The sequence below is a fragment of the Rhineura floridana genome, chromosome 8 (assembly GCF_030035675.1).
Source record: "Rhineura floridana isolate rRhiFlo1 chromosome 8, rRhiFlo1.hap2, whole genome shotgun sequence".
NCBI classification, from domain to species: Eukaryota; Metazoa; Chordata; class Lepidosauria; order Squamata; family Rhineuridae; genus Rhineura; species Rhineura floridana.
The window spans coordinates 94,794,446-94,806,869 of NC_084487.1; the positions used below are offsets into that span (position 1 = coordinate 94,794,446).

At 39.9% G+C, this 12,424-nt stretch overlaps 1 protein-coding gene across 1 annotated transcript in view; it reads left to right on the top strand.

The window, feature by feature from the left end:
* The first annotated feature begins 3,438 nt into the window (after positions 1-3,438).
* The window catches only part of LOC133363355 (hyaluronidase-4-like), a 122,334-nt gene continuing 113,348 nt past the window's right edge, over positions 3,439-12,424 (top strand). Inside the window, exons 1-3 of the mRNA XM_061582757.1 lie at positions 3,439-4,356; positions 5,608-5,697; positions 10,340-10,652. Of these exons, the coding sequence (XP_061438741.1) occupies positions 3,439-4,356; positions 5,608-5,697; positions 10,340-10,652 (1,321 nt within the window). The remainder of the gene's footprint in view (positions 4,357-5,607; positions 5,698-10,339; positions 10,653-12,424) is intronic.

The window sequence follows — 12,424 nt, forward strand, 5'->3', positions numbered from 1 at the left end:
TTGTTTTAATATGTTTTGAAGATGTTTTGTTTTAATATATTTTAACATCTGTTTTTATGATGTTTTATATTGTTTTTAGTGGTTTTGTTTGCCACCCTGGGCTCCTACTGGGAGGAAGGGTGGAATATTATTATTATTATTATTATTATTGTAGTAGTAGTAGTAGTAGTAGTAGTAGTAGTACTGTTATGTAAATTGATCTCTGAACAGTGGACAAATATCTCTCTTTTCTCTAGATATTCCTTGAAATGCCAGGGATTTAATCTGGGACCTTTCGTATGCAAAAGTATGTGCTCTACTGAGCTACAGACCTTTTCCCCCTCACCCCATATTCCCATATTGTCTACAAACAGAAGGAGGGGGTATAGTATTTATTTAACTATTCTAAAAAAGTGTATTAACTACTTTTCATGTATAAGATAAATTTCAAAGCAGTTCACAATATACATAACACCAAAATAAAGTCAATAAATAACAACAGTTAGAACATCCAGATAGCCATATAATATAATTTCAGCAACTGCAGCAGCCAGAACAACAAAAGAACGGAAGGTTAACAGTGAGGAAATGACAAGAGTAAACATTAAGGTCTTTAACTGTTTGTGAAAACACCCCATTTTGGGTGCTTACTTAATCTCCACAGGAAGCTCATTCCGCAAACTGGGCACTGCAACAGAAAAGGCTGTCCTTTGAGCTCCAGATAACTGAATCAGTAGGTTGTAGGACAGTCAAGAGAGCCACACCTGTAGATCACAGTGTCCCATGCAAATGATATGGGAAAAGGTGGTCTTAGACATAACTTGGATCCAAGCTATTTAAGACTTCATTCACACCATACATTTATTCCACTTTAAACAGTCATGACTTTCCCCAGGGAGTCCTGGGAAGTGTAGTTTTTGAAAGGTGCTGAGAGTTGTTAGGAGACCCCTATTCTGCTCTCAGAACTTCAGTTGCCTGAGTGATTTTACAGCCAATCCCTCTGAGTCATTCTGAGAACTGTAGCTCTATTAGAGTAATGGGGGTCTCTCCTTACAACTCTCAGCACCCTTCACAAGGTACACCCAGAATTCTTTGGGGGAAGTCAAGACTGTTTAAAGTGAAATAACAGTGGAATAAATGGATGGTGTCAATGTGGCCTAGGCCAAAAGCAGCATCTTAAATTTCTCTCGGCAGCTAACTGGCAGCTAGTGCAGATCCCTCAATATTCATGGTCCATACTTGTACAGCTCCAGGAAGTGGGTCCATATTTGCTATTCTTTGGGTAAGAGTAGCCGCACACAGCAGACCTCTTCAAGTAAATCAACTATTTATTGTTTGCAGCTTCCTGAGAAAAAGCCCAGGTCGGAAAATATAGATTAGAGAAAAAACAGTGATTGCAGCTTAATGGAGGTTTGTCCAAGGTTAGGTGATCCATTTAAATGCAGGATTGCTCTGGCTCTTGAGCCTGTACAGGCTTCAGCTGGAGAAGTGAAAAATTGTTTTTTTCCCCAGTATACTCATATTGTCTGCCTCATCCTGAGATTCCTGGAGGGGCCTCTTAAAGAGGCAGCACAGACATTTGCTTTTCCTGACCTATTAAAAGCAACCTTTCTTCTGCATTTGATCTCTTCTGGAAGATCTTACAACCACTGTTCTGTCATTGCAGAATTAATTGCCTTCCAGTGCCATGGATCACCAAAGCAAATCTTTGTAACTGGCTACAGTTTATCCTGTGCAATGGATCACCTGTAATTAAATTTGGGGAAATGGATAAAAGGGGATGATAACGTATGGTGCAATTAACAGAATATAGGGAGATGTCTTTCTTTTAACATTCACTATAAAGTTATGATGGGAGGAAGACTGTGCTAGACTCTACAAATTGCAGTGTCACCACTTGAAATCATTGGATTTTTCTTTGGGGATCATAAGTCATTACCTTTAGACAGTTTTGTCTTTGCAGTCAAAATCTGATCTATTTATAAAGCTCAGTTGATGTCATGTTTGGCCATAGTTACTCCACCCTGACATAACAAGTGAGATGATAGTCACTGACCAATGGCCTTTCTGAAAATGTTGTTTTCTGTTTTAAAACCTAGTGTTAAAAAAACCCATATCTTTTTAAACAAAGACATTCCCATGCCACTTTGGTATATTACTGTCTGGTAAGAACCCAAATTAACACAAACCCATTCATCTAAGTCAAAACACTCTTCACTTTTCCTTAAATAGCTTTGTTTTATTTAAAAGGCACATGAAATAGACTGGCAGTGACACCCAGTGGCAAAAGAGAACACCTACAGCTACGTGGAGTTAAGTAATTAAACACACTCACTCACACAGAGCAGCATCCTTTTGAAATCAAAGGATCAAGGCTGGCATGTCAAAATCAAGAGACAAAATTGGAAGTCACAACACTGCAGCAATTAGTAGTTTGCTGTGCTGGCAGATCCTACTTACGTTTAGAAGTAAGTTCCATTAGGTTTGAGGGACCTTACTCTTTGGTGGATTAGAGATGGGCAAATCTGTCAGTTCGGTTTCTCTCAATTTCTCAGTTTTGCAATCTTCCATCCAGTTCTCCACATTTCCACATCAGTTTGCATTTTTCTTTTTAAAAAAAAGTCCTTATGAAAGTTCATAAGCATTTTAGTGTAATTTTCCCCCAACATACATATCTGCATGCAGTTTTGCCTAATATACACAACGTTGCAAAGCAATTTTCCTTAATATAATGCATCTTGTTAATGTTATTATTTTCATGAATGTATGCGTTCTTATGCACACTTATATACATGTTTGTACACATTACTTGGCTGGAGAACAGCACGGCAAAATTTGGAACAGTGCAAATTTTGAAAGATAGTTGTGTTTTGGTTCACATATTGTCTCAAAAAGTGTGAATTAGGTAGAGTCACCTTTAATGCAAACTGAATCAAATCTGTATCCATCCCCAGTGTAGACACAGCCTTACAGCACAGCCCTAGGCTTGTTAACTCAGAAGTCCCACTGTGTTCAATGGGACTTGCTCCCCAGAAAGCCTATTTAAGGCTTACTTATAAGTAAGTATGCATAAGATTGTGCCTTTAGCTGCCTTTTAGTTTGAGATTTTCAGCCTCAGTAATACTATGCTTTCTAGTTTAGATCAGTAATCATGAGAACCAATGACACATTTTCTTTGTAAAATGAAAGAGGATATTCTCTGCATCTCAACTAAAGCTGTAGGAGCCAGACATTTCCATAGACTTAGGTGCTACATTCTGTTTGAGAGGTATATCTCACCACTACTGCTTTAGATATGTATGCATATTTTTGTAGTGCTTATAAAGGATACTACTACTACTACTACTACTAATTTCTACTTTATTTCATTATTTGAAGATTTAGTGAAGTTGGGGGATATATTTGCAAAAGCTTTTCTTATAATGGGAGCTCCTTTGAAAGTCTAAATATTGTTATTTTATGACCCAGCAGGTTCACTTTACAACTTGGATGCATATTACATTTATGTGGAGTTCTACTTTTGCCATGAAACCAGCTCAGCTACCTGTGTTCCGAAGGAAGCCTTTTATTGCAGCCTGGAATGCACCAACAGATCATTGCTCAACCAGATATAATGTAACAATTAACCTGAACATGTTCCATGTGACTGGAAGCCCATTCGCCAAAGCAAGAGGACAGAATGTGACTATATTTTATGTCAATAGACTAGGATATTACCCATGGTACACTTCACGGGAAATCCCAGTTAATGGTGGCCTACCTCAGAATTTCAGCTTGCAAAAGCATCTGGATAAAGCTCGCCAGGACATTAACTACTACATTCCTGATAAAAATTTCACTGGATTAGCAGTCATAGACTGGGAACACTGGAGACCACAATGGGACCGCAACTGGAATACAAAAGATATTTACAGGAGACAGTCAAGAAAACTAATTTCTGAAATGCATGAGAATGTTTCAGCAAATGCTGTTGAGCGTTTAGCTAAACTTTCATTTGAGCAATGTGCTAAAGCATTCATGAAAGAGACAATTGAGCTGGGAATTAAAAGTAGACCCAAGGGCCTGTGGGGATACTACTTATATCCTGACTGCCACAATTATAATTTTCATGACCAGAACTATACTGGCTCTTGTCCAGAAAATGAAGTTTTGAGGAACAATGAACTGTGGTGGCTGTGGAACAGCAGTGCAGCCCTGTATCCTTCCATTGGCATTAAGAAATGCCTTGGAAACAGTGAAAATATATTACGCTTTGCACAGTTTAGAGTGAATGAATCTATGAGGATTTCCTCAATGACATCACATGATTATGCTCTTCCAGTATTTGTATATACCCGACTAGACTATAGAGACGAGCCCTTGTTATTTCTTTCTAAGGTAAGCTATTTGGGAAATAAGTAGCAATTGCTACATTAGACCTGCTCTACTGTAAGCTAATGAGTTCTAAACTAGGAAGAAACTACTTCACATTTTACTTCAGCCAAGAAGTCACTAGGTGGATTTAAGCAACCAGCCATTTCTCTGTCTCAACTGACAATGTTTAATAAGAGTATGATAACACAAGCTTACCTGATACTGACTCTTGTAAGGATTACTCAAATAATGTCTGTGAACTACTCTGTATATTCAAGAAAACCAATATACAGATGGTAACTATTATTGAAAATTTTGCATAATGGTTTAGTGTATTAGAAAAAGAAAGTGATTGACTTGGGCACATAATAATTTATTTTAGCTGACTTCATTAACAATCGTAATTGTGAATGAATGAATGAATGAGTTTATTGCAGTCATAGACCAACATAAATATATACATCATTAAAAGGAGAACAAAAATTTTCAGTAAAAACAGCACAGAATAATCAAAGTCTCATTAAAACCGGGTCTACGTCAGCAGATTAACCATCAATTTAACAGAGTTGATTTTGTATTCTTCTCTAGAGTATTTAAAGTACATTACAAATTATTTTTCTTTTAAATTGAGATTTTCACTGCACCTGAGCAATTGATGAGAAGAGCATATTATGGGCACTGGTCTGCTATATTTAAGGTCATCCTTGGAAGGAAAGCACATTTTAAGTGTTATATTTTTCCCCAAGACTTTTGCCACAATACAATAGCAGACATGCTGCTGCATTATGAGAAATATGATCCCAGGATATAGAAATAGAAAGGTATAGCCAGCTAAGATTTAGAGTAAACTCATTGAAAAAATGGGAACTTATAAATGTCTATTAATTTCAATAGGTCTACTATGACTAAACTTGTGTACAACCTACAGATGATATAAACAGAGATGCAGAATGAAGTAACCATTAGTGATCAGAGTGTCAAAGAGCAAATTCAAAATAATCCACTGATTGGTGCAATTATTTCCATTTTATAACACCAAAAAAGAAGACTGAGAAGCAATTTGTGTAAATCTGTTCTAGTTCATACGTAGATCATTCTAATTTTTGAAAGAGACAGGTAAACCTACTACTAAGATGCTAGGCTGGTTCCTCAAGGACTAGCCCCTTATCCACAAAGTCCATTTTCAGGTTTTTTAACTAGCTGTTTCCCTAGTAAAATAAATTGTGAAAGAACTGTAACAGACAGTGATGTTATTTCCTTCTGTTTCCAATGTAGCAAGATCTTCTTAGCACTGTTGGAGAAAGTGCTGCCTTGGGAGCTGCAGGAATTGTTATTTGGGGAGACATGAATTTAACGTCATCTGAGGTAAACCAATGCCTTCACTCTTACTTGAGGGCGTTATTTAATTCAGGGGACAGAATTTCCATTCTATGCTATTCACTTTTATTTTATTTACCTTTTGAGGTGTAGTTTATCTGATAACTCATTAATAGCTAGCCTATCAATGACATACACATTTTCCTCATGGTGGTGCTAGAATGTCTACATAGGTCACCAAACAGAAAAGAGAGACTGTCTGATTTCAGAATTTGGATCCATGTTTTGAATAACTGTTTCAGACTTGATAGATCTTTTTGCCCAGGGGAACAGATGAAGCCAAAGAAGGTGACTCTCTTGTGGTCAAGGTTTGGCTTCTTGTTTAGTAACAACTCAAAGGGAATATTTACCCTCAAAACAGAAATAGTCATTCCATGTTCCAAGGGACTCTGAGAATTATCATTCTGTGAGATTAGAGGTTTCTAGCAGACTTCTCAGTACCCTCCTGAAACTCCAGTGCCCAGGATTCTTTGGGAAGCCATCACAGTTAACATGGTATAAAGTGATGTAAACTTGTTCTGTAGATGCGCCCTAGGTTGCCACTTACTTCAGAGACATCTCAAAACTGCCCTTCAGTGGGAGGGATGAGTAGCTGGGAAGTTCTCTTTAGCAGAGAACGATCTTATGACTATAGGGTACTTATTTTTTGCAGAATTCTTTTTTATCAGTGCATGGATTAGTGAAATAGAGGAAGGAGTGAATATCAAGACAAATCTAACAGTCTTTCTTTTATATGCTCCCAGAATATTAGTGTAGAAAAAAGGAGGGGTGCGAACCCTGAATGCCAAAGGAGGGAGTATCAATATGTTTATTGTATATTTTCTTAGAAGAAGTAGCTTATAATATAAAATGCCCAACGCGTTTCAGCCCATCAAGGGCTTTCATCAGGGGATGATAGTTGCTAAAAGCTCTATATACAGGTGCGAAATTACTATACTGGAGCAATCAAGTAAATTCTCTACAGATTGCAACTGAGGCAACTATAATCCACTGATGAAAGCCCTTGATGGGCTGAAACGCGTTGGGCATTTTATATTATAAGCTACTTCTTCTAAGAAAATATACAATAAACATATTGATACTCCCTCCTTTGGCATTCAGGGTTCGCACCCCTCCTTTTTTCTACACGTCATTGTATGCCTTCCACCTTCCTTTCTACTCCCAGAATATTAGGCCTAGGGGCAAAATACTGTCCTTGAGGCCTCTCTATCCGGCCCTCAAGACTTCCCTCAGGTCAAGCTACACCTATCACCAACCGGCTTCTCACCTTCCCTGAGTTCTCTTCCCTGGCTGAAATGTGTCCTTGAACTTTGATAATGTCTAGTTTGAGAGGGGAATGTGAGTGTGTGTAGAAACTAGCCTTGGTAGAAAAGTAAAATGTAAATGTGTTGTCCTGGCCACTTTGCCTCTGGCCCAACCCAGAACTGGAATGTGCCCCCTGGAAGATTGCCCAGAATGGAATATGGTCCTTGAGCTGCAAAAGGTTCTCTACCCCTGAGGTACACTCTTCCGATTTTTTGGGGTGGGGTGGAGTGTCAAAAACCCTACTAATCTACCTGCCACTCTTCACTTGCAATCTCCTGGCTCAAATAGTGTCTGCTTTGGTCCACTTCACTCTCCATCATTGGCTGTAATCTGTCCTTGCCTCTCATTTCCTCTTCTTTTGTACAATAAGGCACACCATATGTTAATGCACTCTTCACCCTTTGATTGCTTCCTGCCTTGTTCTCCAGTCCCCAATTCAACCATGCTTCCTTCCCACTCCTCTTACCTGTAGCATTTGTTACCTAATTCACTGTTCTTCAGCCGTGGATCCCCAAATGTTCTTGGACTACAACTCCACCCATCCCCATCCATCTTAGCCACTGGGCAAGGGATCATGGGAGTTGTAGTCCAACAACATCTGGGGATGCAAAGTTGAAGAACACTGATCTAATTCATTTCATTTGGTCACTGAGGACTGATTCCAGCACTAACTTCTAGAACAGGGTCGGGGAATCTGTGGGTTTCCAGATGTTGTTGGACTCCATCTCCCATCATCCCCAGCCAGCATGACCAATGTCCATTATGGGATTATAGATTATGGCAGTTGTAGTCCAGCAATATCCAGAGGCCCACAGATTCTATAGCCAGGCCTACTCCTGCAAAAACATGTACTTTCTTAGACATTCCAAACCTGCAAAGACTCATTGGCTTCTCCTAATTATCTTTTCCAGGACTGGCACTAGGAGGCAGCCAGGTTGGGACCTGACTGAGGACTCTCCTTAGGGTGGGAGGGTACCGCTCCCCTTCTGTGATCTGCGGCAGGGTTGGCTCCCAACCCTGCCACGGATTTCAGACAGGGAGTTCCCAGACACCCCCCTACAGTCAGTGAGGGCTTCAATAAGCCCGCCCGCATGCCCCACCTACCTCTCTCATCCCTGTGAATGACATGTGCACTGCATGCGTATGCCTACCATCAACCAAGATGGCAGCGGAGGCTTCCTTAAGGAGCTGACGCCCCTGCTGCTAGCTTGGTTTATGGCAGGCATGTACGCACACAGTATACATCATTTACAGAGACAATAAAGATAGGTGGGAGGCATGGGTGGGTTTATTAACCCTGTGCTGCCTGTAGGGAGGGATTGGGCTATGGCACTGTGGGCCCCAAACAGGCTGGTGCCCAAGGACCCAGGCATGCCTGGTGCCAGCCCTGATCTTTCACACCCTGGTAGGGTTTATTTATTTATTTATTATTTAATTTGTATCCTGTCCTTCCTCCCAGGGCGGCAAACAAAGCACTAAAAACATTTTAAAACATCATAAAAACAGATCTTAAAATACATTAAAACAAAACAGCGTTAAAAACATTAAAAAAATTTTAAAGGGTTAAAAACATTATTAAAAAACATATTAAGCAATTCTAACACAGACTCAGACTGGGATAGGTCTCAGCCTAAAAGACTTGTTGAAAGAGGAAAGTCTTCAAAAGGTGCCGAAAAGATAACAGAGATGGCGCCTGCCTAATATTGAAAGGGAAGGAATTCCACAGGGTAGGTGCTTTTTATGCCAACTGTGGTGAAACATATGTGTCCCTGTATGACTTGTTCTTTAGCTCTGTTCCTGGAAAGATGTATACTTCCTTCTAAATTAAAAACAAAATGAAAACAGCCCTGGCAGCTAGTTCTGTATGGTGATTTGGAATCTTTTGATATAGAGTAGTTAAGAAATATTGTGAATAAGTAACATCAACATAGAAATATTATAAATAAACAACAACAATTTAAATTTAAATCCTGCGCTCCCTCCCAAGGGAGCCCAGGGCAACAAACAATGGAACAACACAATTAAAAATATATATAAACAAAATAGCCTCACAACTGATAATTTCAAAGTTTTCAGAAACAACATCTTCCAACCATCAAATGTCAGGATGAAGAGGAATGCTTTAAAATTTTTAATTCTGCCTGAATGTTAAAACACACCTCAGGGAGGACATTCCCTAAGGGGAAGAACTCTACCAAGAAGGCCCTGTCATGGGTCAGTGCCGGGGGGGCAGCCCCAGTGGTGACACCACCAACAGACCTCCCCCCTCAATCATAAGGCCCAAGCGTATAGCACAAAGCTCTGCTTGGTGGGCTTCCCATAGACATCTGGTTGGCCGCAGTGAGAAAAGGTTGCTGGACTAGATAAACCACTGGCCAGACCAAGCAGGCTCTTCTTATGTTCCTATATTTATTATAGTTGGGTAGAAGAGAGGATTTAAGATTTAGTAGTGCTGCAGGGGTAAAAAATGTTGAATACAATGAAATAGTTAAAAAAAGCTAGAAGTGAACTGAACAAGATATACTGTAAACACACATTAAATCAATTACTGTATAATCAAATCAAATTATTGCAGTCTAATTCAAGCCACTGTCCTAAGAGAAGCCATAATTTCCTTTTATATTCCTCCTGCCCCCCACTGCCACCCTTCTTCTGCACATCTTGTAGTGTTCACAATAAACAAAATTATACTTCAAGCTTCTGTATCTTTACAAATTTCCTAGAAGAGGGAATTTCCTAGAAAAGGCAATTTCACTACATCCAGCTTTTCTCACCCTTGCATGGCATACCTTTTAAAGCACTGTGATACCACTTTAAACAGTCATGGCTTCCTGCAAAGAATCCTGGGAAGTGTAATTTATTAAGGGTGCTGAGAGTTGTTAGGAGACCCCTATTCCTCTTCCAAAGCTACAATTCCCCAAGTTCCCTGGGAAGAGGAATTGATTGTTAAAACACTCTGGAAACTGTAGTTCTGGGAGGGGAATAGGGGTCTCCTAATAACTCCCAGCACCATTAACAAACTACATTACCCAGGATTCTGTGAATGTGGCCCTCACCTGCCCCAAACCACTTTTCTCCTCAACTGTTTAGGATACAGAAGGTCTGTTCTTCCTTAAGCAAGATAAATGTGTCGGTAGAAGAAACATCAAACACATCTGGAAATGTAATATTAAAAAATGATTTTTTTTACTGATCTCATAGACTTTTGGGGTGTCACAATATATGGGAGCCATTTTAATATGCTATATTAGTGGTAATAGAGAAGGCATGAGGAGTGCTTTCACGTGATTTGCAATGTCTTATTTTTTCTACTTGCTTTGTCAAGGTCAACTGTACAAAGGTGAAACAATTCATTGCTTCCAAGTTAGGTTTCTACATTGTCAATGTAACCAAAGCAGCAGAGGTATGCAGCTGGCATCTTTGTCACAACAACGGGAGGTGCGTACGAAGAAATTGGAAAGCTTTGGACTACCTTCATTTAAATCCCCATAACTTTCAAATAGATGCCTCAGAAGACCTGGGATTTACTGTGAGTGGAGAAGCATCACTTACTGACGTTCAAATGATGGCAGAGAAATTCACCTGCCATTGTTATCAAGGCTTTGAAGGCCTTGATTGTTTGGAAATTACAACTACAGGCAAACAACCAGGATGTTCAGCCAACTTACTCTCATCTGGAATAATTGTTGTGATCAACTTGGCTTCCTTAATCTTTTTATTTCTGTCCTAAAAGTCAGATTTCATTGAGTTCCTCAAAGATTTGTCACATCAGAAGGTATTTAAAAACTGATTGTCCTACGCAGTTTAACTTTCAAGTCAACATGCATAGGTTTGGAGCCACAGACAAAAGCAAGGTAGATAAAATTTCCTAAGTGGATTAGCTGCAGAAAGTATCATATGGAGAGTCTTTAGAACATCATCAGCACCAGTGGCCTGCAGGAATGTCTGATAGTGTCACAGAAACTATTAACCTGATGCAGATGAGCATCATGACAAGTCAAACTATATTGTTTTCATTACAGCATAGTTCAGTGTCCCAGCTGAAAACGTTTCTGATGGCCTTCATGGGGATGGTGAAATGTGTAGACTAGGGATGGGTGAGAAATTTGATTCAGTTCACATTTCCAGCTGATCTATCAAATTTGCACTTTCCAAAATAATATGAGAACCAAAACACAGACATCCTTCAAAGTCTGCACTTATTTGAATTTTCTGATACAGTTTGCCAACCAAACAACGTTTACAAACTTGCGATTATCAAGGAAAAGTGTGCATAAAGGGGGTTGGACTTGATGGCCTTATAGGTCCCTTCCAACTCTTCTGTTCTATGATTCTATGAAATATATGAGTGAAACTAACATACAAAAATGCATTAGATGAGGAGAAATGGCATGAAAAAATGTGTACATTAGTCAAAACTGCCTACAAAAATTAATTTATTAGGAAAAATTCATACTAAAACGCTAGATAATTTTCATGACCAACCCTGGTTCAAGTAAGCAGGTATAGGATTGTGGCCTTAACCCGAGTTCACAGAAGGAAAGTTTATTGTCTCCACATTTCCCCTGTGCCTTTAAAAGCCTCCTGAACATTATGGGAATAGGGCAGGGGTGTGGAATTTCTGGCCCGCGGACCAAATGCCAGGTCTCCCCATTTGGCCTGCAAGTAGGGTTGCCAGGTTCATGGCCTGAGACTGATCCTGTATCTTTAGGAGAAGAGAAAGTCAGCCAAGTGCAGGTGTTCTTGCAACACTATAATGAGAAAAACCACAAGGTGGAATTCTCCCTTCTCCCTGCACAACTTTTAAAGATACAGAAGACCTCTTGGAGGCAACCAAGTGGTCTTCTGTATCTTTAAATGTTGTGCAGGGGGAAGGAAGAATTCCTCCTTGTGGCTTCTCTTATTACAGTGTTGCAAGAATACCTGCACTTGGCTGACTTTCTCTTCTCCTAAAGATACAGGATCAGGATCAGGCCATGAACCTGGCAACCCTACCTGTGAGGCTGTTTTGGGCAACTCATGCCCATCTGTCCTACATAGGACAGGTAAGGATAGGACTTCACAGGAATAATCAGGAGCTTAAAGTGAGTTCCAGGTTGGTCATTTGTGGGCTCCCACCACCCATCAGTTGATGGGCGGTGGAAGTGTGCCTTGCTCCCGAAGGGGGAAATGTATTCCATTGAAACCACTGTTAAAATGGAGGGAGGAAATCTCCATTTAGCTGTGTTTTCAATGGAAATTGCTTCTCCCTCCCAGTGCTGCTTTTTGAACTTCCAAAAACTGGTGGTTCAAAGAGCAGCACATGGCTGTTTGAAAGCCTTTTGGCAAACAGCCCCACACTGCTCTTTGAACCTCCAGTGTTCAGAGTTTTGAAGAGCAGCACAGGGCTTTTAAACAGCTCCGGGCTGTG